Genomic DNA, 25,770 nt, shown 5'->3' on the forward strand with positions numbered 1-25,770 from the left:
AAGTCATTTACAACATTTAAAAATTCAGCGGAAGCCGCCATCTTGGAATTTAAGATGGCGACGGACAGCAAAATTTGACTTCTACTAGTTCATCACTTTCCCCTAATAACCATATTGTGAAGGTTTTATGATATTTTCAGTAATTTACAGCTTTGAAAATAAAAGCGAAAGCCGTCACTTGGATGAATGATGGCAAGCAACAATTTTTTTTCTACTATTTGGGCCCTTTCACTCAATACTCATATTGTAGAGATATTCATACCACCTCCGGTAATTTGAAATTTTCAAAGATATGTATATATTGTTTTTTATTTTAACTCGTAACCAACACACATAACTTATCAAAAATGTGTAAAAATGGGAATTCCGATTCAAATTTGTGCTATCTAACCTGAGCATGTCCTGTTCTGACTCAGCACTCAAAACTCTTTCGAAACAACTAAAACAGTATGTTTAATAAAAGCTTTATTCGCATTTTCAAATCCATCTGAAAACACATGGTCGATTCTAGAATTTAAGCATTTTGCATGACCATGATTAAAACGTCATAAAACGAGCTGCACAAAAAAATAATGCCATAATAAAACCATAATAAAACTTCCTAATGCAAGTTGGCTTAATCTTGAGATGCTTGTATTCACATTCCTAGAAATGTTAACGATGATGCCTAACTTCAGGGGCAAATGTTCTAGATGTACAGCTTAAGCTAAAAGTCACACTTTTTCGGAATCTACACATAGTAAATTTTCTTCCATTTCACGATCGTAGATAATCCTAGACACTGTTATATGCATGTCCCGATTAACCCCATGATAAGTGTAGGTAACAATGAATGTTTCATTAAAATTTGTCACCATTTGATGCAGTATAGACTAACTGAAATGTTTTTTCTCGCAAAAAATCATGTTCAAAGTATTTTTTAATATTTTTTAAAAACCTGCTAAAGTGATTTATCACTGTTTACAGTGATTCAAATATTTTTTAACTGTCCCGATTCACCGTGTTTCACATCAAGTATGTATAAAGCCGTCCCCACTTACCCCAGGTAGGGTTTGGAGACAAATTTTTAGATTTTTTCAAATAAACCCTTTTTTCTCAATTTTTAACCGCCGTTTCTTTTCCCAACTGGTTGTTTCGAATGTAATGATTGTTTCAATGTAGAGTTTTTCGTCAAGATCCAGCTAGTTTACGAGAAATTTGCGATTGAAAAAGATGCACATCAACTCCACATCGTAGTTAAAAATAGAAAATTTACAAAAGTCACCGTAAACATTCGCAATTGTCGGAACCGTATCTCTTTTACAATTATTGGATAGAATACAAGTAAATTTAACATTCTGCATTAAAAGTTTAAAAAAAATAGTTCACAATATTGTTTTAATAGCCACCCTCCCCACTTACCCCGCGTCCCAACTTACCCCGGTGTACCTTACTAGAAGCTGAACGTAATATTCATTGTTTGTTTTAAGATTTTCATAAACGAATAAGTTGAGGAGTGCTATCGCTTCTTAGAATCACCCTAGGCAACTGGGAGATGCTCCCCAAATGCTGCTCTGGTTTGGTCTAGCCCTGCCCGACACACACATGAGTGGAAATTGTGCTAGAAGGATAAATGGTTTGTGATAAATAACAAACAACTGCAGTAAAGCCAAGCAGTAGTACAAGAAGGGCAGTAAAGAGAAGCGAACTTTAAGAACGGCGACATACGAAAAAATAAAACTGCACCAAACGAACGAACGAACGAACGACCAAAGACGCAAAGTTGACTTCCGATAATTGGACGACGACAATGTCGCAGCAGCAATGCAATGTGTTAAAAATTGTTCCCGGGGATGATGCATACCGACACAAAACCTTCCAGTCTGGTGTTGATGGAAATCCTTCGAAAAGGTCTTTAAAATCCACAATGAAGTTATAAAATTGGGTAGCAAAAAGTGAAGTAACCAGACCATCGGATACGTACTGTAGACGGCTGACTATATCGACCGAAATATTGAAGTGTCTATTGGGTAGTTGTGGAGCACCAAGCTTTCACTAGCATCGTTCATCGAAAGTGGGAGGGGGAGGGGCACTTGGCAGCGCGGGTCTTTGAAGGACCACCACTGACTGAGCGATGGAACGTGCTGGGCGGTTGCTCATCATCTACACCGGTGATATTTGTATCAATTTTCAGAGCAATTTATATCAACCTCATCTTCGAGAGCACGGGAAATATTCTTTTTTTTGCATAGCAGCTAGGAGCACATATTTCATCATTACATACGAACTGAAGCTGGTGTAAGCTGATGTCTTGTCTAGGTTTAGAATTTCGTGTTTATTTAGGGCAGTATGAGTGTTTCTTCTTTTTCTTATGGCAATGTTTGCGATTTGCTTACAATACATTTTAAGATTGAATTAAGATAAGAAAAGTTGCAAGTTGTAAGATAATTACGTGATTTGTATAATATGAGCAGTTGTAATTACCATTCGCATGCTTGATAACTGCGAAGGTCATTAAATAATGCTCAAAAAATTTTGTTTACTGGAAAGTACTGTTAAAGCGCCTGAATTTCTACAACAGAAATGCTACCTGAAATTTCCTATTAATGAATCAACTATAGACAATATATGATATTTAGTGAGATTAAATTTTTGTTTGCTTAACATATCAACCTTTCAAAGCGATTGTTGATTAAATAGATACAATTCCTAATCACAAACGACTGTTGAAGTGTCATGATATACCAAAAATTGTCTGAAGAACAAACGTTCTTAAACAATTTACAACTTGTCATATGTTCCAGCTATCTGAACAGCGATAAATCTATATCGTAATTTGCATGTCGTCTTCCATAAATTTCCAATCCAACTTTCATGAAGAATCACCTCCTCTGTGTTTTGTGTTGGTTGTCTTCAATTTTATTCCCAGCGATAACAATCATCACCATGCCAATAGAGTGTCGTGCTTTGTTGAAACTTTTTAGCATGTTTCGAAGCTCCGATTCTGGGTAGGTACGACGACATTGTTCGTCGCAAAACGAGCAGTCTCTTAGGGCAATAGAAGGGCAATCAAATCCAAAGAAAAAAAATGCCAACAATATTTTCCCCCACCTCGTAGTCGTTTATTGGGTGGGATTCTTCTCGGTATTGGTTGTTGTTGGTTCGATGAAGAGGAAACCCTCCGGCGATAAAACATGACGACATCTCGCTCGAGAGGTCGGTCGTTTTGGACCATCTTTTGCTTTTGGTTTTATTTTCGATCGTTTAGGCAACGTCGTTGGTTAGGATAAAGCTTTCTCGATTACAAGACTTGACAAGACTTTGATGATTTTTTTTTTAATAGTTTGGTAATTATGAGAAATGGTATCAAATGCTTTTGTGTTATTTCCTTCGTCAAAAGTTTTCCAAGATCATCACTTATTTTAATGTAATCAGTGCTATGTCCAGATCTGTAGCCTGACTGATTTTCATTGAAAAGATTGTTATTTTCTATATAAAGTACAATTTGTCTTTTGAGCAAACGTTCAAATACTTTGCATAGCGGATAGTATACTTATAGGGCGTAAATTATTCATAGTTGAAATATTGAGTTTTTTTCTGAAAGGTATGATCATCGAATTCTTCCATGCGGTAGGATATGTGGAAGTGAGAATTATAACATTGTATAGATGGAGCAACGGGCTGAACAACAGGGCTGAACTTCTGTAACTGAAGAAACAACACAAGACTTTAAAATCTCAATGAATTGAATCTGGAAAAACATAAGATTAAAAACATAGAAATATTCATGTAAAGATATTAGTAACTCAAATATTAGATATTTTTTATGATAATTTGAGAATCATCATTTGGAAAATGATATGCTGAATTCAGTATTTTTACTCCAGTAGATGGTAAAATTTAGGATCAAAATTTCAGATCCAAATCATAAAAATGGTTTGCAATTAAAAATATTTTCTTCTGATATTCCGGAAGGATGAGTTTCTAATATGGAAAATGAATATAAATTTAGTTTCAAACCAACCTGAAAATCAAGAATAATAAACTGGATACACATTCTACAATCCGATCACAGGCAACATGTTTTATACATATACAAAATTTGGAACCAGAAAATCGGGAATAATCCAAACCTAAGCTTACCAGATATTTTACCGCACTTATCCGGGCAAGGAAACCCCGGGCTATTTAATCTAAAAACCTTGCAACAACCGGGCATTCGATTTCAAAGTTTACAATACAAAACTTGGCAATATTCAGGAAATTTGGGAATTCTTCAATTAAAATCAAAACGAAAAACTTGATTTTTTTTTATTTAAAGGAATCAGCCAGCTTACTTGGCTAAAATTTGATCAAAAAATTGGTTTGGACGAAAAATTCATTATTGCGATCACGCCTTTTTTTTTATTTTGCAGTTTAAGTGAAAACATTCAGCAAATCTGTGTAATCGGGCAATCTAAGTGAGCAAAATTTTGACAATCGAAAACGCTCACTGAAAAAGGTTTTCTTGTACCTAAGATAAATTAAAGGGAATCTATCGATTGCTTTGATTCAGCAGAATTATTCAACGAAATAGGCTCACAACACATATTACAACCTTAGAGCAAGTTGTGAAAAAGTGGTAGAAATTTTAACACTTTAGCACATTTTGGAAGCTCTGACATTCAAAAACATTTTCAAGATCTGCGGCCTTCAAGTGTTGCTGCTACAGACATAGCTTTAATTAAAATTTTAAAAAAATAGGCCCTCCAAGAAAAATGCCCCGGGCCTCCCGATTGCTTGATCCGGCCCTGGCAAGATGCAACAAAATACATATCAAATGATTTAATTTTCATCCATCCAAACATTTGTTTTTCAGTTTTAATTTTTTATGTAACAATGTTTTTTTCCCTGTTGTTTGTATGCAGCATCTTATGTTCTTCTTTAGAACAGTTGTAACGATGTTACATATACTTGTGAAAGTCTAACAAAACCTCAAGCGATCCTACAAGCGTTCCCAGTCTCTGAAAATTGCCAAGCTAAGAGACGTCAGGTAGAACTTGGCAGCTAGAATGTGATCAGGTTTGGGTTCGTCATTAAATGACGAAACCAAAGAGAACGGAAACAAAACGGATTAAACGATGACCCTCGCGGCGCGTCGTATGATGGGTTATGAAGCCCTAGCCAAGAAGGTCTCGTCCATTTCGAGCTTGACCACATAGCGAGCAACAGTTCCGTTAGTAGTGCTGTAAATAAAGTAAAACGTGCTTAAGTAGTGATCAGCATCTCGTGAGTTTACTGAGTCGTGTACCAGGATAAGTAAGCCTAATAATCTTGTTTTGTTTAGGCTTTTCTTACGACAATTAGGTCGAGCTTGTTTTGATAAAACAAGAAAAGTAAAAACAAAAATCAGGTAAACGTTAATGCCAAAAAGCACTTTACATGATTGTAATGCAATTGTATTTTTGTTAACTGAAACTCGAAGGTTTCCCTTCGAGAAGGGACCTCCCCTTGGAACACGGACGACTGAAGTGCGACATCCCTAATTTGAAGGCACTAGAAGTGGTGTCCTTGTCGTGCAACATAGCCGACCGCGAGAAGTCGCGGGTAGCCGGAATTAAATCGCGGTGTCGTCGTGACTAAACCCTCAATGTTGGGGTGGTGTTCCAGGAAGTGGTGAATAAAAGTTTCATCGATTCGCCTACTTCACAGCCGTGACACCAACAGTAACTAAAGCGGTGTAACATCGGCTACGAATGAACTCACCTACCTGTTACCGATGCCGGGCACCGGTGTCACTCACTTATTAGCAGTTAGCACGTGGAATCTTGGAACCTGGAAGGACAACAACAAGCATGCGCATGCCAACGGAAAACTGTAAGGTTAGATAGTAATAAGCACCAATGTAAATACTAACACCCTCCCCAAAAGTTTTTAAAAGTAATTAAAGGCCGAACCAATATTGTATACACAGAAATCTGCTTGTTGTGGTCATTTGGAGTGCCGAGGTTTTCTTGGCCGGTTATTCGATTTCGTTTTTAGTATAGGCTCTGGTGAGGAAAACCTTCAAAGGACACCTCATCACCCTTTGATTGTTGAAGATTTTGCTTTGGATTGTCGTTTGGTTCGGGTTGCTTCGGTTTTCGATCAGAGCACATTTTTCCGGTCGGGACTCGCCCTGAGGTCTCTCAGCTGGGTACGGGTTTTCTACAGGGACAAATTGCGACACCACGGTACTTTCGAGTACCTGGCGCGGGCATGAAGTGGTGGTTCGCTTAAGGGATTGCCTCCTACTACCTCCCCCCCCGTTACACAGTTTTATTGACAGATAAGATGATAATTTTGGTTCGAACAAAACTAAAATTTACTGCAATTTATGTTTTTAGGCCTTCTGGTCTTTATGTCATCACAAATTTGTCAAAAATTATAAGTTTTCATTAGATTTTTTTATTTAAAACAAATTTTGTTGCAAGTAACCCCTTTTTCTACGTAAGGTGGAAAAAGCATGCTTCTGAGCAGTAAAACATTTCTGATGAAGTTTATATTTTATTTGATTATGGCAATGTAATGTCCCATAAACCTTGAAGTTTTTGATGCAAATGCCGTTTAATTATCTGTGGTTATACATTTTTTAGAGGCCATTGAAGTTGATAAGTGTTGCATGATTCCCCAGTTGACGGTACCCTATTTTATGAATAAATTCCTCTCCCGTTAAAAACTATTTCACCTTTTTTTTTCTTAATATGCTATACTAAACTCATCATTTTCAGTTTAACCTAAATTAACATTACAAAAACCCGTTAAGTGCAATCTTAGATAATTTGTGGTAATAGAAAATCAGATGAAATTTTTCTCCACACAATTTAAGAGCACCTGTATCCGTGTTTTTTTTTGGGTCCAATTTATACAAGAATTGTTCAAATGAAATAAGAACCAATCCAGTAAAAAACTGGCAACCACACTCTTGTTCCATAAACTATCAAACGGTTTAGATCTGCGTCAAATTGGGTCCAAATCTCATCAGTTTTGGAGTAATCCTTATACCGGTTCTAAAAAAAAGTTGAGTTGAAATATGTAGGGGAGAATGAGGATACTTGATCCCTGGGGATACTTGATTCCTTAGTTATATCTCAAAACTGGAATGTCTTACAAAGATCAAATGTTCTAGAAAAATGTGCCAAAATGAACAAAATAACAATGCTTGTAGTTTAAAAAATTTTAACAAAATAATTGTTTGAGTAATTGAACTTTGTTTGAAAAAATTCACAAAATGTAACTTCAAGATCTTTTTTCATCAATTTAAAATGTTCCTTACATGGGAAAATTATGAAAAAAATATTTGTTCCAATGTATCAATCGTTCAAGCGTAAAATGAACTTCATAATGCCATATTTTCAAAGTAATGGAAAACTCTCAACTTATTTCAGAAAAAGTTTTCTAAAATGTTGATTATGGGTACAATTGATCCCCTAGAGATGGGTGCAATTGATCCCCCTTCCAAACGGAATATTCTTCTTCTGAATTGATCGTTATGATTGCTGATTACGAAATTACTAATATTTATCCAAAAACTAATATTTATCAAACAATTGTCTGAAGAAAAGAGCAAAAATAATTAATTTTCTCTTAATTATAAAAAATAGCGCCTTTAAGTATGCAATGTTATTAGGGTTGAGGCAAAGTTATAGAATTTTCTTCTTATGTCTGCTATAAATTGTGAAATGAGAACAAACATGATCAAAATAATCAATTAACATTCTAACTTGGGGTTTTGTTTGATTTTTATACAAGGATTGGGGCTTCCTGAATAAAAGATCAAGTCTTCTTCAAAAGGGGATCAAGTCTCCCCTAACTACAGAAAAATCGCAATTTTTTTACTCCCACGAAAATGCTTCTAGTTCATCAACGGGTTCAAGTATCGTTCTAATTTTTGGAGCATAGAAACTTGAAGTTACAAGCTGTCAGAAAATGTCAAAGACGGCGAGTTGCTAAAATTTTCCAAAAAGATATGGTGAAAATAAGAAAAGGGGATCAAGTATCCCCACTCTCCCCTATAATGGACCAAAAATGCGGATCTTTGGGTCGCTGAACCAGCTGTTTGGACCACGGATACAGTGCTCTAATATACAAGTACATATGTAGGTACCTATTTTGGGGCCGCTCCGGACTCCGGAGTCTATCGGAGAACCCGCTCGACGATCAGGATTTCTTTTGTTCGGTTGGTCTTTTGGTCGTTGGCAGAGCGGTAAATCGCACGACCGTTTTGGCGCACGACAGACGAACTGACTGGCGAACCGACCGGGCCTGTGACTGTGCCCGTTGGAGGGAAAGAGAGGATTGGAGCGAGACAGATAACATTCATGACAGATCTAACACAAGGGGCTGAAAAAGAAGGAAATTTCCGAACTGACATTTCAGTACCGCGCTGATATTTTGGTACCAAAATGCCATTTAAATCAAAGGGGAACTCAAGGAATGTATAAAGAAGGTAGTGTCGAGGCAGCCCTGCTTTAGTATTAGTACACACTGCGACGTCACAATCACGAAAAATCTGTTAATTTACTAGGAAATTTGCCTTTTTCATTGATAATTTGAAGAATTTGCTGGGAATGTTCCACTTTTAATACCTGTTATTCTAGAAGGATTCTTGCTCTTCAAGATTGGTACGAAAAAAGTTGGATTTTCGAGTAATTTTTGTATGAAATAGACCATCGAAGTTCGAAAAAATTGTGGATTTTCACTACTCAAATTTGCAAAACTTAAAAATTAGTTCAAAGACTTCCATGAAAATGATCAAGTCAGTGCAGTTTAGGATCCTTATAACAAAAAAGTTATCAAAAAACAAACTGTGATATAAAACCACAATTATTTATTCGCATTTTAGGAAATCGAGTTAACAGTAATAAATTGATGTTAATTGTTCTACATAGGAATTGAATATGGTAAACCGATTGGATAAAAATCATGATAATCAGTTGAACACTCAATAACTACCAGCTAGACCTTTTAAAAGTAGATTTTATCTTCGTTTTTGAACGTTTTAGCTTCAAGATGACATTGCGTTCATGATTAAAATGAGAAAAAAACATAATACAATCTTCAAAGGACCAGAAAATTTCATAACATAGTGAAATAGAGGTCTTACAACACAATCAAAATGAAATTGGAATTCATTTTCGTTCTAAAACATGATTTTCTTTGAAATTTCTGCCATTCGCATATAAATTTTCGATATATTCGTTTTTGTGACGTCACAGAAAAAATCCAATATGGCTCTCGACTAGAGATGTACCGAATAGTGGTATTCGGCAAACGGGGAATACCGAATTGACCTTTTCAACTATTCGGCCAAACGAATTTCGGCCGAATAATTGGCCGAATATTCGGTCGAATATTCCATTGAGTTTTCAATGAAAAAAACCTTTTGCGATTATTTCAATGCTTTATATTTCTTCCTATTAATGCCCCACATGTTTTTTAGTCGATTATTTTCAAACAAATGTTATTATCAGATGATGTATAATAAGACATTTTTTTTGTAGGGGTCTTTCTGATTTTTAAAATGTCACCAATAACTGAAAAGACATCAGACTAGTCACTTTAAGAGCGTTTATCAACAAAGAGATAGCGTTCCAGGGAAATCTGGGATAAAACATGTCGAAACAGGAACTTCAATTGCTTCTCTGATATTGAATTAGATGAAGTCGAATTTGAGCAAAATATCTTCAAAATAGTTGTTGAAAAGAAAGATGACCTTTAACATTAAGCATTCCATACTTTCAAACACACATATCCACACGGTCAGGCATTCAGAACGATTTTGAAAGAAAATTTTAAAAAGGGCAAAATTTATGTATATTTTGAAATTTAAAAAAAACGGAACACAAAATCTAAAAAATTTTAAAGTGGAATTTTAGTTTTTTATTTGATTTAGCAAATAATCTGAATAAACTCGAGCAAACTCGGGAAGTTTTCAACAATATCTGGACATTCCGGCCAGATTTTACTTATCTGAATTCTTTACTGGATTTATGGGCAAACCTGAATATATCCAGAAAATCTGGAATAAACTATAATCGAAGTATAAAGCGATACCGTTCAGCATTCTCCTGTATGATCTACAGTAAGAAATACGCGGATACACCTTCATGTTTTGCTGAAACCATAAATTTTAAATGATTGTGTAGCTTTTACAATATTACTTTTGGATATTTTATAAATTTTTTCAAGTAATTTAAAAAATTTACAAGTCTGTAGTAGATATTCGGCCTATTCGGCCTATTCGGCCGAATACTTAGCTCAACTATTCGGTGAGCCGAATATTCGGCTTAACGGTTTTTTGACGATATTCGGCGCCGAATATTCGGCCGACCGAATATTCGGTACATCTCTACTCTCGACACTACCTTATTTAAATATTCCTTGAGGGGAACTGACGTTCTGGTTCCAAAAAGTCGGTACGGTCCGTTTGTATGTGATTTGACAGTTGCTTCAGTCCTTTGATCTAACAATGCTGGCAAATGGTGGTGCCAGTTGCATTGTTTGACTTAATTCAACATTTGTCATAATTCCGTCTCTCATATCCCACACCTATAACAGATTTATCAGGCTTTAAACTGGCTTAAATTTAATGATTAGTTCTGAATCTTCTTTTATGTGTCATATGTTTGTGATCAGTTGAAAACTGGCGCTGTAAATTCGCCTGATATAGTTTATTTTTCGACACCCAACTTCCTGTCTGCGTTTATCTTTATACTGTTTCCATGGTGTAAAAACGCCGTGAAGAGCAATATGCAAATATTCAAACTTTTTGGAAATCAAAGGAGGTTTGAACATTCTTGTCGAAAACTAAGGGCAGAAACACAGTGCACGCTAGCGAATCGCGCGAAGAATCGCTTCTCGTTTGAACACGTTGAAAACTGGGAGACCGTTCACAGTGCAAGCGACGCGATTCGTTCTAGTCGCGCTAAAAATCTTTTCAAAAATAATACATTACTTGGTTCCCCCAAAGTTCATTTGAACATGCACTGAGATTATTTCTCGCAAAAATCCGTTTTTTGATGATTATAACGTATTTTTTCCATATCCTGAAATTAATATATACCCGATGCCTCTCCAGTATCATAAAATGGACAGTTCACCAGAAGATTGCTCATGGATGCGGTTTTCAAGTTTATAAAACAGAAGGAATTTGGATCGGAATCATCCAACCAACAAAATCCGAAATCAAAATGGTGAATATCACACTCTTTTCCCCGAGTTGAAGCTTTTTCCTAATCGATTTTCAAATTATCTCAGGATGACCAATGACTTTTGGTGTCGATAAATAAAATCGAATTTCGAAAATCAGTCCATTGAGAGATTTTAGTAAAAGAATAATAAAAACATTGTTTTGAGACTTTTGATCAATAACAATGAAGAAAAAAGTCTGATTCATATAACCAATCATATTTGAGATGGAAAACTTTAGTCCATTATTTTATGTGGTTTATCTGACAAAACAAGCAAAAACTTTTGAAAACTAGGTATTTTACTCTAGTTAACTTAAGCAAGAATAATGATTTAAGTTTAAAATCCACATCCTTCGGACGAAGCGTCAATGGTGTGTTGCGTTCTCACTTAAACGTGCTACGTCAATATCTGAGAATTTATGTACCATCGGATTGTCCCTTTAAGACCAAATAGAATAACAGAGAGAAAATGTAATCAATACTTGAACGAGGAGCAGCAGCGCGTGATTGGTTGAGCTGAAATATAAACCGACCGAACCATGCGAATGATGAAACGATAAACACAACGGAAAGCGCGCACGGTCCAGATGGGACGGTTTCGGTTGGTGGCTCTCAGAAAGTACCCACGCTTGACTGTTCGTTAAATTTCGATATCAAGTTTCAATTCTTCAATTAGTGAAATTCGATTTTCTGTTTCGAACCGTTGTCGCTTTTTATTTGAAGCCCTTGACATTATACCCGGTATACGATTATACCCGAAATGAAACGTTTTAACCATTCGATTTTGGTGTGATTGAATACCGTCAAACGGGGCATCATGCAAAAGCAGGGTTAGATGCAACATTTGTATACCACAACACTCATTCAATTTTTATTTCAATATACTGTAATAAAGTTCGAATTGAATGATAACAGATTGATGATGACATAGTTTTTAACATCGTGAAAGAGTTTTTTAAAGTTTTTGATTCTCATAAAAAATTAAAAAATCCAGCAATAGATGTACAAACTTTTACATTTTTCGATGCCGTAAAAAACTTTACCTTGTATGACGGATTAGCTTAATGAAATCACCTACAAACTTTATATTGCTTTCATTATCAAATACCAACACTGTTGGTGTAGAAATATTTTTCGGACAATGACCAAATTTTTTAAAATAGATATTTTTATAATTCAGTTAGCTGACTAGAACTAAATCTCATAAATCGCGTTTCCATAAGCTGGGATATGATTGTTTTGCATTATGCGTTTGTAAACATTAAAATTTAATCCATCCTAAGATTTATTTACATGAATAAAGATAATAGAATATTTTGTATATTTTTTACCCCTAAATGTATGCAGCAGATTAACACTTTTTTTCTTAAAAACATTTTTGACAGAAAAAATGAAAAATATAATTCGAACAAAACCAAAAATTACTGCAATTGGTGCTTTATGCGTTATGACTTCAGAAATGTATCAAAAACTTTAAATTTTTAAACGTTTTCATTAGATTTTTCATTAATTACTAGTTTGTTGCAACTTACCCCTTTTTCTTAGTAGGGTGAAAATCGCATGTTTTTGTAAATTTAAAAATAACTGGTGAAAACAATAATTTTTCTAACTGAATCAGTTTGGTGTCCCATCGACCTTAAAACTTTTGATGTACAAGAGGTATGATTATCTGTAAGCATTGAGATTTTAGAAGCCATTGAAGTTGAAAAGTGTTGCATGTTGCCCCAGTTGACGGTATCGCTAAAAAGTTTCATCAATTAGGTAGTTTTTTGAAAATAAATAATTGCTAGGCATGCTTCATTTGTGGTTTAAAGTAAAAAAAACACTTGTAGCTAACTAGGTGCTTAAAAAAAGAACTTTGAAGAAGACAAATAGCTTAGGCTAAAAAGCTTTGCTGTTACAAATTGTAGAGTGTAGCACAGGTCAACCGTTCGAAAACATTGAAGGTGGTGGAATAATCCATTCATTACGGCTGATGATCGGGCCAAGCCAAGGTGCATTGCTAGAAAAATGGCTACGTAATGGCTAAGCAGGTTAACTAACAACCTCGTTGTCGTTTCATTTTTCAGCCCTCCTGGGGGATTCTAGACAGACAGTAAATAACGTAAATGAGAGGAAAAATTGTAGCACTGTGAGCCCGGTAAAAAAACGTATCACGGAAATTGAATGTTTTTCTACCGAAAAAAAAAATGGTTCTGTAAGAAGAAGTTTAAAAAAAATCAGTGATAAAACTTGGTCCTACTTTGGATCAGATTTTTTTTAACTTTTGTCAATCAGTAATTACTTGATACTTTTTTCGATTCTGCCAACGGATTCGTACAGTTTGAATAATTTGCCTAAGCCAAATTCCGGGTTTTACTCTCTGGAGCCACAATTCAATGGTATTTTGTTTTTTTTTCCACTTTTGACGACATCTCGAATATGTGGGGTCCATTATTAAACAATAAAATTAGGCGTTTTCTCATAACCACCAAAAACAGATGAACATATTTTCAGCGTGCTGTTTGAGTAATTTGCAGTTTATACCGTTCAATGACTCTCTGTATGTGTACCTTCTAATTAATAACAAAAATTATAGGAAACTATCAGCAATACTCTCTGGTTTTCAAGTTTCGAAACTACACTTGTCTGCTTTAAATAATTTGACAGTGTTTACTTAACACGCACCGGACTAAATGTCCTCAAAAAGATGCTGTTTCATAATGTAATTTTTTATTACTCCTTAGCTGTCTCTCCAATCAAAATGGTGGCCTGTTCCTAAATGTTGATTTCTTTTCTCCAGGAAACTACTTTTGCGACACAAAACCTCCTTAGCATCTTATATCCTCGAACAGATGCGGATAGTACCATCATCCAGCATTCAGTATTGCCTTGTCTTCAAACAGATCCCTCCCCGCTTGGGGCAAAGAAAAGGAAAGCAGGACGGGAATAATCTTCATTCACAGCCCATAATTTCCATTGTGTTTGATAGTGAAATCTTCCTTGATCCCGAAACAGTCCGTCGTCGGTGGGGCGCAGATATGAAATTATTCTCCGCTCACTGCAGATTTCACTCCAGTAAAGCAAACCTTTCTATCCTCATAGCAGCATGATTTCAGAGCACATTAAAGGGATTGTTGGAATATGGAAATTTTTGAATATATTGCCCCTGAAAGATTTCTTGTTTAAAAGTTGATGTCCAATATGCAAAAATTTCGAAAAAAAATTGCATAACCATCAGGCGCATAGAAAACATTCGATCGATTCTTTGACAGATTGTTAGACAAATAATCAATAATAATCAATGTAATATCAATCATGACACATTGAGTAACTTAAAAAAAAATCTGTAGACGGAATTAATTTCGGAATCTTATATATAAAAATGGAGGCGTTTTCTTTGTATAACATCACGTATGAATGGTCGGTCGGAATGAAGTGAAATTTGGTATCCGAGGGTTTTTGGGGTCAGAGATGGTTTGTATAATAGTTTCAAGAATCTCACTTTTTATGAAAGGGGGGTCCCCATACAAAATTATCAAACGCACAAACGCTTCTCCCCTGATTTCTTCTGCCGCAAAACGATTGGAAACGAGTATGGCGAATTACTAGGTCGAATGATACCTTCGGCCAACAAGCCATCGACTATGTTATCAACGTCTTTTCTGTCGGAATATGATAGTCGACGAGGAGCAAAACTTATAAGAACATCGGATGTCAACTTCAGCCTCATTTCATAATCATGCTGTTGAGCTGGAATATTAGATAGGTCAAAATAATCTTGTTCAATTATCTTTTTGATATGTTCACGAGTTGTAGCACTCAAGTCAGGGTTAATGTTGTACGCAAAATTCTGATTATCGCTAACATCAATAGTGAAAACATCGGAGACGAAATTATCGCATGCTGCGGAGTCGCACACTGAGTCAGGTGGATAACATTTCGAACAATTTTGGAGGTAGAAAAGAAATGAAGAATTATTATCAAAAAGATTATAAACGCAATGAAGCCGTTCACCGGCAATTCTTATTTCATTCGTGTCATGAAGTTCAACTTTCAAATTATTAGCAACAAAATGATCGTACAAAGTGATACCAAAACTTGTTAAAAATTCTCGTCCAAGGAGTAAAGGATGACATATGAAGTGATCAGGGACTGTGTACAACTTTAAAGTTTTCGTCCGGCAGCGAAACATCACACGAACAGGGATGATACCGAATGTACACAAGGGAAATCCACCTACGCCTCTATAACCGGAATTGATTTTTTCTGTGGAGATAGAAAGACATGGGACTGCCGATCTTTTTATCAAATTAATCGGACTTTCAGTGTCAAAAAGTGACATGAATTTTTTGTGTATTGCACATCGGAATCTGTTAGGAAGGTTACACTCACCTCATTTATCTCCGTGATAGTTCCACCATTTGTCTCCTCTGGTCTGTCAACCGTCAAAGCTGGGCCTCGCCGAAAATCGTCCACCATGGCAACCTGTCGTCTGATCGCTAGGGCAGGTTTGGGGCAGTCCTTCAGTCTGTGTTGATTTGAACCAAACCGGAAGCAAGATCCAATCTCTCGCTTTGGTTCAGGACAAGATGCAGATACGTGTCCCATCCCGGAGCAATTAAAGCACCGAATGTCGTAAGATTTCGTCGTTGGTTTAGCAGCTACTCTCCCTCCACCGGATTTTGTGAACGATGCAGAGTACATATCTCTCAGCTGGGAGTACCGATGAGCTAGTTGTTTCAATTGCACGATCGTCGTCGCTTGATAGAGCACCGCAATGTTGGCAGAACGATCGCGAAAGCCATCAACAATAAGCTCCACCGTCTGTTTCTCATCGATGTTTGCTCGGGATGCAATTTCTTGCATCTTCAAGATGTAGCCAGTAACGGAAGTTTTCGCGGCACTGAACGTCGTCTTCTTCATTATGTCGATAATCTCCGACACAGAATGCACATAACCAAAGTTTTCCATAAAGCTGGCTCTGAACTGTTGATAATTTCTCGATCGATCAACTCTCAAAAACAATTCTGCTTCGGCTCCATCATCCGTCTTACTGCCATGAATCGGAAATCGTCATCGCCATGAATGGATTCACACGCTTGCTCGAAATCCTGAATCCATTTCTCGGCATCATACGCAGCACCACCAGAAAAAGTTGGGACGGAATATTTAATGTCCCGAAAATCAGGAACCTTCATCGGAACGACGGGAGGAGCATGGACAATGTTGAGCTCGGCTTCGATAGCAGCAATTTCCCGGCGCGAATCAACCACGAGTCGACGTTTCTGCAACAGCCGTATCTCAGCGTTCAATTGCTGCTCTTCTCCGATTTCCCCCTCGCCATCATTTCGTTCAGGACTTCCAGAACCAGAAGGAATGCCTCCATCCGCGTTGTTTCTTTGTTCCCTCTGCACGATTTATTGTCTGCACGATTAATATTGTCCATTTTCATTCGATCTGATATCCTCAAACTTTGCGACCGTAGGGCTTAATCCCACTTCTGAGGTTGTAGACGGAAATATTTTCGGAATAACTTTATAAAAACGGAACACCGGACTTAGTTTTCGGAACTTTTTATTTTTGCGTGCTATTCGTTCTACTGTTAATTAGGATCTGACCGTTTTTTCTCTAGCATTCTCTTCAAAGTACTCAGACACTCAATCCACTCATACAGTTTCTATTAGTAACTCATTCAAACACACACTCACTCTTACACGGTTATTTCTCTTACATTATTATGGCTGACGATCATTACAAATCCTTGAAAAAAATGGTACAATAATTGCAAAAATTGCTGAGATACATATGGCACGTGGAATTTCAATTTCACTGATAAGATTTCTTTGTGGCCCTCAAAAAAGCTTACATTACTCCAATTATTCCAATTTGTTTTTCCAATTTTCAAGATCGTGGAAGTTGGTCATCTAGACGGTGTAAGAAGTTTTCTTGTCGGGTTTGATCCAGAACAGTCATTTCAACGTTCGTGGCGTTCTTGTAAGGCAAAATATTATGAAGATAAAGCTGAAATTTGATACTTTGACGTTGATTATGAAAAACCATCAAGCTGTAAAGAAAAGACATAGGGCGTAGATTTTTTGAAAAGTGTTAGAAAATTTTGCATTTTTAGACAATTTAAAAAAAACTTGTTTTAGTATTTTTTTTATCGTGGATATTTCATTTTGTATTTTAGTTTTATTCAGTCGTTCAAAATTCAACTAAATGGCTTATCGAGCACGATGATAATGTCAGGATAGACGAGCTGTAGGAGTTAGGATTGAGTCATAAATAAGTAGACAATTTGATAAGTAATGGCTGGATTCTTGTCAGATCTTTTCAAGGCAGTAACGAATAAACACGTAAACCCAAATTGCTCAAGTATTTCTTTTGAATCCGGCTTCCTGCATAATCAAACTAGTCTGGTAAGAACATTATATATTGAACTCTTCCACAGCTTCGAATCAATACGATTTTTTCCTCGAAAATTTTTTAAAACCAACACTTAGAACTTCGTAATAAAATTATTTTCGTTACGTTTTAAAAAGCTATCTCTGATTATTCTAAAGACTTACATAGAACTAACTAAAATGTCACTCCATGTGCTTGATGTCAAAGTCATGGATTGCTTCGATAAACTTTACGTTTTCAGGACTGCTTCGATGTATCATTTCTCCCCCGCTTGAACATCCAGTATCCATCGAGCTTGGATGGTAGCTGCAGAAGACATTCGGTCGTGCTGAAACCTCTTCCGGAACTTTGGCTTCTCCTTCATTCGACTTGAGCGATTCACCGTCTGTAAGGAGAGATGAATTGAAGTGGGGTTCTGCACCATCTTCCGGTTCCGGCACTGATTCATCAGCTTGAGGTACAGGTCGTGGAGGCTGCTGAATTTCAAGACCTAATCCATCCAGGAAAATCAATAACGGAGATTCGGTTTCGGATTCCACCTTTTCGGAAGGACGTGTGCGGCATTCTTGAAGTTGAACGTTGTAATTCACATTGCCAACCCGCTCGATGACCCTTCAGATTGGCTAGGCATTGAAACTCGTCGATAAGCGATTGACGTGGTGTTTCGCTCGTACATCAGCGTGTTTCGCACATTTTAGACCGCTGACGAATACCAAACACTGGAGGTGTTCCAGAGTGAGATTCTGAAACTCGAAATCCTCGCATGCACGGTTCACCTTTCCGGCGGAATCTATGATATCGTTTTTGACCATCTTCGCTGCATCGTACAACTGCCGTGTGTCGTTGATGAAAGGGATTCCAGGATTTGTTCCGGATTCTGTTGCTGAGGCTGCTGCTTATTCGTCAGACGTTCTTGCAACCATAGGATAACCAGCTGGAGATCGGCTTGGCCTTGGCTGGAACTGGCTGCATGGCGTTGACTGGAACCGGTTTGACCGTGGTTGAATTCTCCTCACATTTTGACGAACTATCTTGATAGATTCGAATCCTCGTCGCCAAAAATGTCCTAGAGATAGCTTTTATTGGACTGATTATTCTAAAGACTAACATAGAACGAACTAAATTTTTACTCCATGAGCTCGATGTCAAAATCATGGATTGCCGCAATAAACTTGTCAGGATTGCTTCGATGTATCAGTTACTATTATAAACAAGAAGATTCTTATATTGAACAGGCAATTGGTGATATGAACCCGATCAGGAGGAAAATACTAAATTATATCAAGATGAGATATTTTGATACTAATTTTTTCCTATCTAAATGAGTTATAATCCAGTACTCGTAGGATGTTAAAATATCTCAAGTTATATCAAAAAATCTATGCGATCATAGCTAAATTATATCAATTTTAGATATGCTCCTTTCAAAATTATATCTCATTCAGATAGCATAGTTTGATATTGGACAGAACAAAAACCTATCAAAATTATAACTTATCAAGATACGAGTGTTTCGAGAAAAATTCCTGGTGGAATGTCAACAAACCACATTATATGCTAAAACCATGCTCCACTTACGGTTTCTCAAAAGTTGGATTCAATTTAATGGATCTGTTGAGCAAAACTCATTAATGCACGGTTTGGGCCGTTGACTTCGATGTCCGTGTTTCATAAAAAGTTGCACGTATATCAAAATATGATGTAATCATTTTATTCTAGGAAAATCCGAAAAAAATCTTTATCATTGAAGATGAGCTCAACCCCATTCAAGTCTGTCAAACAGAATAAGATATAATTCAGATTGGAGAAACATAAAATCGAAAATTTAGAGTATTTAATTATAACTGAATCAGATGTAAATATCTTGGTGAGATAAGTTTTAGTTATTATTTTGATATGCTCTCCTGATCGGGAATAAGAACCTAGCAATTGCTTTTGCTAAGCAAATCGATCAGTCGAGCAGTCGCTTAAACCATAAAAACCATAAAACCTTCAAATTACGTTGAGACTCCAGACAATCTAGAAGCTCAGATGCCATGCAAAATAGTTCACTTTTCAATAATCTTGAAATTTAATTTAAAAAGAAGTTAATTTTAATTGAAATAATTTAAACGAAATTATTTTTTTTCCAAAGAAGGGGTAGCAAAGCACACCGGGTCAGCTAAAACGCCTTAAACAAAGTTCTGCCAGAACATGTTAAAAGGCCAACTATATCGATAGTATAGGAAATGCGTTAATTGTCCCGCTTTTTCGATGAATATACAAATTCTAGTAATTGGAGGAGCAAACGTTCAAATGTTTAATTTCTTGCTTTGTTTAGAGCAATTCTATCTCCTCTTGATGCTTCTCCGTTTGCTGTTTTTAAGCTGCTTCTGAAGCACAATCTGTTGCAACTCCGCTATTTCGGATTGTCGTGTCGTTCTCTGTAGTTAAAAAATTATAATTATTAAATCTGCACCCGAATTGTCGTTGAATTCATCTCCTTCGGTGTTCGAAAGTGTGGTGGCTCTAACTGCAAGACCAACTAGTATAAAAAGAAAAACAAGAATACAGTAAATTTTAAAAATATAATAATTCAACATAACTTACATGATCTTTCAGCTTTTGACGGGTTCTCCTCTCCTCCCATGAGCTCTAACATCGTTTTTTCGGCTCTGGTCAGAACAATTGGCAGGTTTTAAGTTTGTTTCAAATCTGTTTTTTGTTAGACTTTGCCTTTCATGTTTGCTGTTTTTTTGGAAACCTGTTTTTCTGTTATTTCTTGACCATAGTGGACAAGCAACTCCAGTTTGAACCGTTCCATGTCATGGATCTTGCTTGCCTTCATAGTAGGTAATTGCGATTTTTCCAGCAATGAAGGTGCAAACTCTTTTAAAAGATCAACAAAACACTGATCTTATTCGTTTTGCCTTTTCATTACACGCTTTCGGGACTGTCCTGCTGCTGCTGCAAATTCCTCTCCGGATGCTGAAAATAGTATGAAACATGTTTCACTCACTGCATGCACTCATTTTACATAAAAAGTTTAGTCAGAAAAGTATGCGCTGAGATTTTTTGCTTGAATGATAGTCAACGAAAAACCAAACAAATTTACCATACAAAATAACCCAAAAACTTACCTGAATCGTGGACACTTCCTTCTGACTCGGCAAAAAGAGGCGATTCGAGGGCGTCATCTACGATTTCTCTGATGAAATCCATTTCGAACTGTGAAAAACTTTAAGTTGAACTTAACCGAACACGGTAGAGGTAATTTCCAAACAAAACTAAAGGCGCCCGCACAATAGCACGTCGGTCGTCGCGTCACGTCAGCGTCGCGTTGACATTTCATTTTGGGGATACCATTTTCCTTTTGAACCACCACAATGGTGCGTCGCGTCTGTGACAGCATTGTACTAAAACGCAAAACTTGTTCTAAACAGCAGCGTTCTCCAGCGTCGACGTTTTTGTTTTGAAAAAATTCAAAACTGTCACGCGTCGGATTCCGTTAATTGAAAAAAAAAATCTCTAAAATGGATACAAGTTACAAGTTTTGAGAGACAAGTAATTTATTTCAGGTATGAAATTTAGTGTCACAAGTCGTCGAAAGGGGTCCATATTAACTTTTCTCTGTTTTTTCTATATTCACGTAGTTATGCATTTCAATGATTTGAAAATTTACCCACAGGGATTCAAATAGACAAGCAATCGTTTTTAGGTATTGAATTTTGTGAAAAGAGTCGAGAGTCGATTTGAAAACTTATGCAAAGGCATGTGGTGATTAAATCAATATGATTTTATGTGTTCAATTTTGGATTATTGTACAACTAAAAGGTAAAATTCTTTTGAACCATCCGCCATTTTTTTAAATTATCGTGAAAATTTAACCGAATTATCGTGCTTATTGAATAACGGGATGCTAAAAGAAACTATTGTGTCGTTTATGAAGTTTGGTTCTTACTTTATCAATGAGGATAATCTCAAAGCGAAGGTATTTTTCTTCAGTATTATATCTAGATTGGGTGAAAAAAATACAGCTAATCTTATCATCTCAGCTAGTAATTGATATATTTATATAATGATTTGATTACAAACATTGATGCATTGTTTCTAGCTGAACAGAATAAAATTAACAGAAGACATTTTTAAAACCACAATTGAATATATTACCTTACCAATCCGTGCTGAGATTTTTTGTTTAAAAGATGAAATACAAAAAATAAATAGTTGTTAAATCGGCTCAATCGGTAAGAATCATTCTTGAAGAAATTTACCTCGCTCATTTTTAGCACCTATAGTTTTCTTCTTATCTTCTGTTCGCTATGAACATTCTTATATTAAAATTAATTGTTGATTTGTTCTTATAATTTTTGAAAAAGTAATTGTTTGTGGTTTTTTTTATGTACCAATAAATATTTGTTCAATGTTTTTATTAATAATTTAGAACATATTCTGCTAATACATCTCTCAGGCGATACGCATTGCGGCTCGAATTGTTTCCTATGTGTAATTCAGCAGCTGAAACGCTTCCCAACGGACTAGTATGAGAGCGCAACTCGCCTTCTTGCTCGGAAATATAGTCGTTGGTATGTTTCTTCAAAAAATTATGTAGTATCACGCACGCTTCAGCTATTATCACTACATTTGTCGGTTGCAAATCTATAGTTTTGGACAGAACTCTCCAACGAGCGACCAATATTTCAAAAGCATTTTCTATTGTTCTCCTGGCAATGCTCAGGCGGGTGTTAAAGTTGTCCTTTACATGTGGCAAGTTCATACCCGGATATGGTCTCATTAGATTGTTCTTGAGAGGAAACGCAGCATCTCCCACAATATAAAAAGGGAACTCTACACTGCTATACGGTAGGATGTTTGGTCGTGGAAAATTCAGATTATTTTGCAATAATCGTTTCCCAAACTCGCTGGCAGATAATATTCCACCATCACTATTCCCACCAAATCCACCGATATCCACCATCAAAAATTCATAGTTTGCACTGCAAACAGCCATTAAAACAATGGAATGGAAGCCTTTATGGTTGAAGAAAGCTGATCCACTGTTAGCAGGGCATTGTATGGCAATGTGTTCTCCGTCAATTGATCCGCAGCAGTTTGGAAAATTCCATTTCTCATAAAATTCCTCAGCATACTTCCTCCAGTCCTGTTCAGTGGGAACAGGCATGTACTCCTGCTTTAAAACGTCCCATAGCACCTGACACACTTCCAAAGTAATGTTCCTCACGGTAGATTCACCAATTTTAAAAAGTCTTGCCAGAATCGCTACCGGAGTCCCATGAGCCAGATACCTATAAATAAATGAATAATTGGATATTTTAATTGTATAACAGTCATTATAACTTACATAAGAGTTAGAAACAATCTGCAGCTCAGTGATATCGGTTTGCGGAATGAGAATTTTTCCAAGCGATGGTTTACTTTACTGAGTAACAGATCGAATGTTGTAGGGCTCATGCGGATAGTATCCTCAAAATATTCGGGATCTCGTTGCCGCATTCTTTCAAATTCCGCCTCATAATACCCCTCTGTGTTCCGGTTACGGTTTGAGGGACGCACCCACCTAGGTAAGGAAAAAGGAACTACTTGAAAACTGAATATAATAAATGTAGAAAAATTTAAAAAATGAGCATCATTCGATTCAAACATTTGGAAGATTTTGGATGAAATTTTGACCAACACGGATGATTTTCTAGATATCCAAATATAGTTTATACCAGGGATGGGCAAACCGCGGAAATTGAACCGCTCTGTGTGGCCTGCGATGACATGTTTTAACTGGTTAGAGGTTAAAAAACAGTGCTATTTTCGATATTTTAATGCGATGCAGATGGCGGAAAGATACTACAAAGCTTGGCTAAAACTTTGATCGATTTTGAATATTGTGCTCAAGATCTTGGTCAACTCCAACAGATTAACGTGTTAAAATCGCTGCTCACCCCTAGTCTACAAAGCTTTCAAATGGTGAGATGGTATCATGGTAATAAAAATTGAAAGTTTTTCTTCAATTTCCGGTTTGAAAACTTGTAGCTAAGAATTGAAACTGTGGCTCAAAAAGTTGATTATTGAATAGATACATTGAAAAACAGGTTTAATTATGAGAATTAAAAATTTGAGTTTTGAACTCAAATCGAATGAAGAAATTCAGAATGAGAGCTTGAAACTCAAGTGCAAAACAATAAAAACATAAGATCTATAACTCTGAAACGGATTTTATAATATGTACTCAGAATTTGAATTGAATTGAGGGTAAATCTACACTAAAATCTCTTTTCAATTGTCAAATTCAGGTTAAAGAATGAAAACTAGAATTCATAATTACTAATTAGATATTGATTTCAAAACTGATACTGCAAAATAAGCAATTGAAACTTTAAAGAAAATCTTCTCTCAATTGAATGTAATCGCACAGATTCGATGCTTGTTGTATATAAGGATGTCGAAATGAATATGAAAATGGGTTCGAAAAGTTTGCTTAACTTCTGTGAAGGTCAAGTTCACCAAAAGATGGGTGCGTGAAATCCTTAAATCACCAATTCCCCTTCCACCCTATCATTTGAACTGAGCTCTGTGTCCACGCCTGGATTAACTTACAGCCTAACAAATTAAAGCTCCTTATTTCCTTGAAATAATCATTTTAACCAACATCTCAATTCTGGAGTAATCAATTTCAAATACTAAAACGATTCAGCGGATTTCACTTCTTACTTTAGGTACATACCATCTGCGAGATCGTTCATTAGCCCTTATCTGCCGTAGACAGAATAAAACTGCCATTGAAATCGATGCACGTCGAAGAGTTTCAACATTACCGTTTTCCATCTTTTTAAGGTTGAAGAAACTTCAGACTGCTCATCACTACAGTAAACAAACCGCTTAACGAAGAGAATCAAAACAAACTTTTGGTTGCTAAGATGTCTCTTGACGCTGAATTGTGATGCAAAAATCGTCGGGTGCGTCGCGTCCGCGTTTTAGTACTTATCGACAGCGTTGACAGCTGACGTGACGCGACGACCGACGCTGTATTGTGTTTCTGCCTTAATTGTCAAAATACTGCCAAAGGCAAGCAAATGATATGTTCTAAAGTTTTAGTACATCTTTGCTAGCAAATTTTTATTCATATCAAACTAATACCGTATTTTTTTCACCTGGAGGCACACTAGAGGCAACCTAGGTTCGCTCTAACTGCTGTCATCGTGCTCATTTATTGCTCGAGAGGCAACCTAGGTCCGCTCGAAAAACGGACGGAGTCGCCCTGAGAAGAAAGTCAGTTTTGCGAGAAGTTCACCAATACTCTCAACGTTGTTGTCAAAACATTAAACAGCTGTTTTTGGCCGAAAGCAAAACAGTTGAAATAATGAACGGGACAATGATGATTGCCGCGATTTTGAACCTCTCAGCCAAGCAAAATCGTGCTATCTGCTGTCCAGTGCAATCCGGACACGAAAAAAGGCAATCCGGATGTGAAGAACCGAATGAAGAAATCTAGAAGGGAGAACAAAATGACAGCTGCATGTAAACATTGCGCTCGTTCTCACGCACACCTACGTATGGAATAACTCGAAACCCGAAAAGCGCTTTTTTATTCTGACGGTTCAGAGCCAAATCCGGAATCAAAAAAAAAATACGCCATAAGCAAATGCTTTCGACTTTTGCTTTGCTCGGTTTTAAGCTCAGCAAAAGCTACCGTAGCTATTGCTAGACCTTTTAATATTTCAATTATTGATCACGCAAAACATGAAAAATGATTGTATACATTAGGGGTATTTTTTTTATAAAATACATTGTAGGACAATTTGGGTTGAGCTAGAAACTAAGAAACAGTTTGTTTGTACAATAGAAAACCCTGCTTATCCGAGGATGTCGGGGAAGGATGTTTATTATGCTTTGTATGTATTTATGCCCTGACACAATTATAGATAAGTTATACAACAAATGACTGTTGAAAAAAGATGAGATATACCCTCGTATCAAATAAAGAAGTAACAAAAAAACCCTATCATACTAAATTTCCGTTCACCGCTGCATTCTTCTCTCGAACTAAGTTTTATGCCTTCTGCAGAGGTGCCAGGTATTCTGATTTTTAAAATTTTTGCTGATTTCCGAGAGGCGGTCCTGATTTTTTTAAAACGTCTGAGTGGTTCTGAGTTTTTAATGGTCTTTAAAATGTTCTCACTGAATTACCTAAATTTGAAGTTAA

General features: G+C 36.4%; 2 protein-coding genes across 2 annotated transcripts in view; one reads left to right on the top strand and one right to left on the bottom strand.

The window, feature by feature from the left end:
• Window positions 1-25,770, top strand: part of LOC129740219 (uncharacterized) — a 79,379-nt gene that overhangs the window by 15,793 nt on the left and 37,816 nt on the right. The gene's annotated exons all lie outside the window — the stretch shown is intronic.
• LOC129737631 (uncharacterized) lies at window positions 21,988-23,069 on the bottom strand. The gene is made up of 2 exons (XM_055728793.1): window positions 22,918-23,069; window positions 21,988-22,861 (listed from the first exon to the last, which is right to left on the bottom strand). The coding sequence occupies exons 1-2, from the start codon at window positions 23,067-23,069 to the stop codon at window positions 21,988-21,990; spliced, it is 1,026 nt and encodes a 341-aa protein (XP_055584768.1).

This window comes from Uranotaenia lowii, chromosome 1 (genome assembly GCF_029784155.1).
Source record: "Uranotaenia lowii strain MFRU-FL chromosome 1, ASM2978415v1, whole genome shotgun sequence".
Classification (NCBI taxonomy): Eukaryota; Metazoa; Arthropoda; class Insecta; order Diptera; family Culicidae; genus Uranotaenia; species Uranotaenia lowii.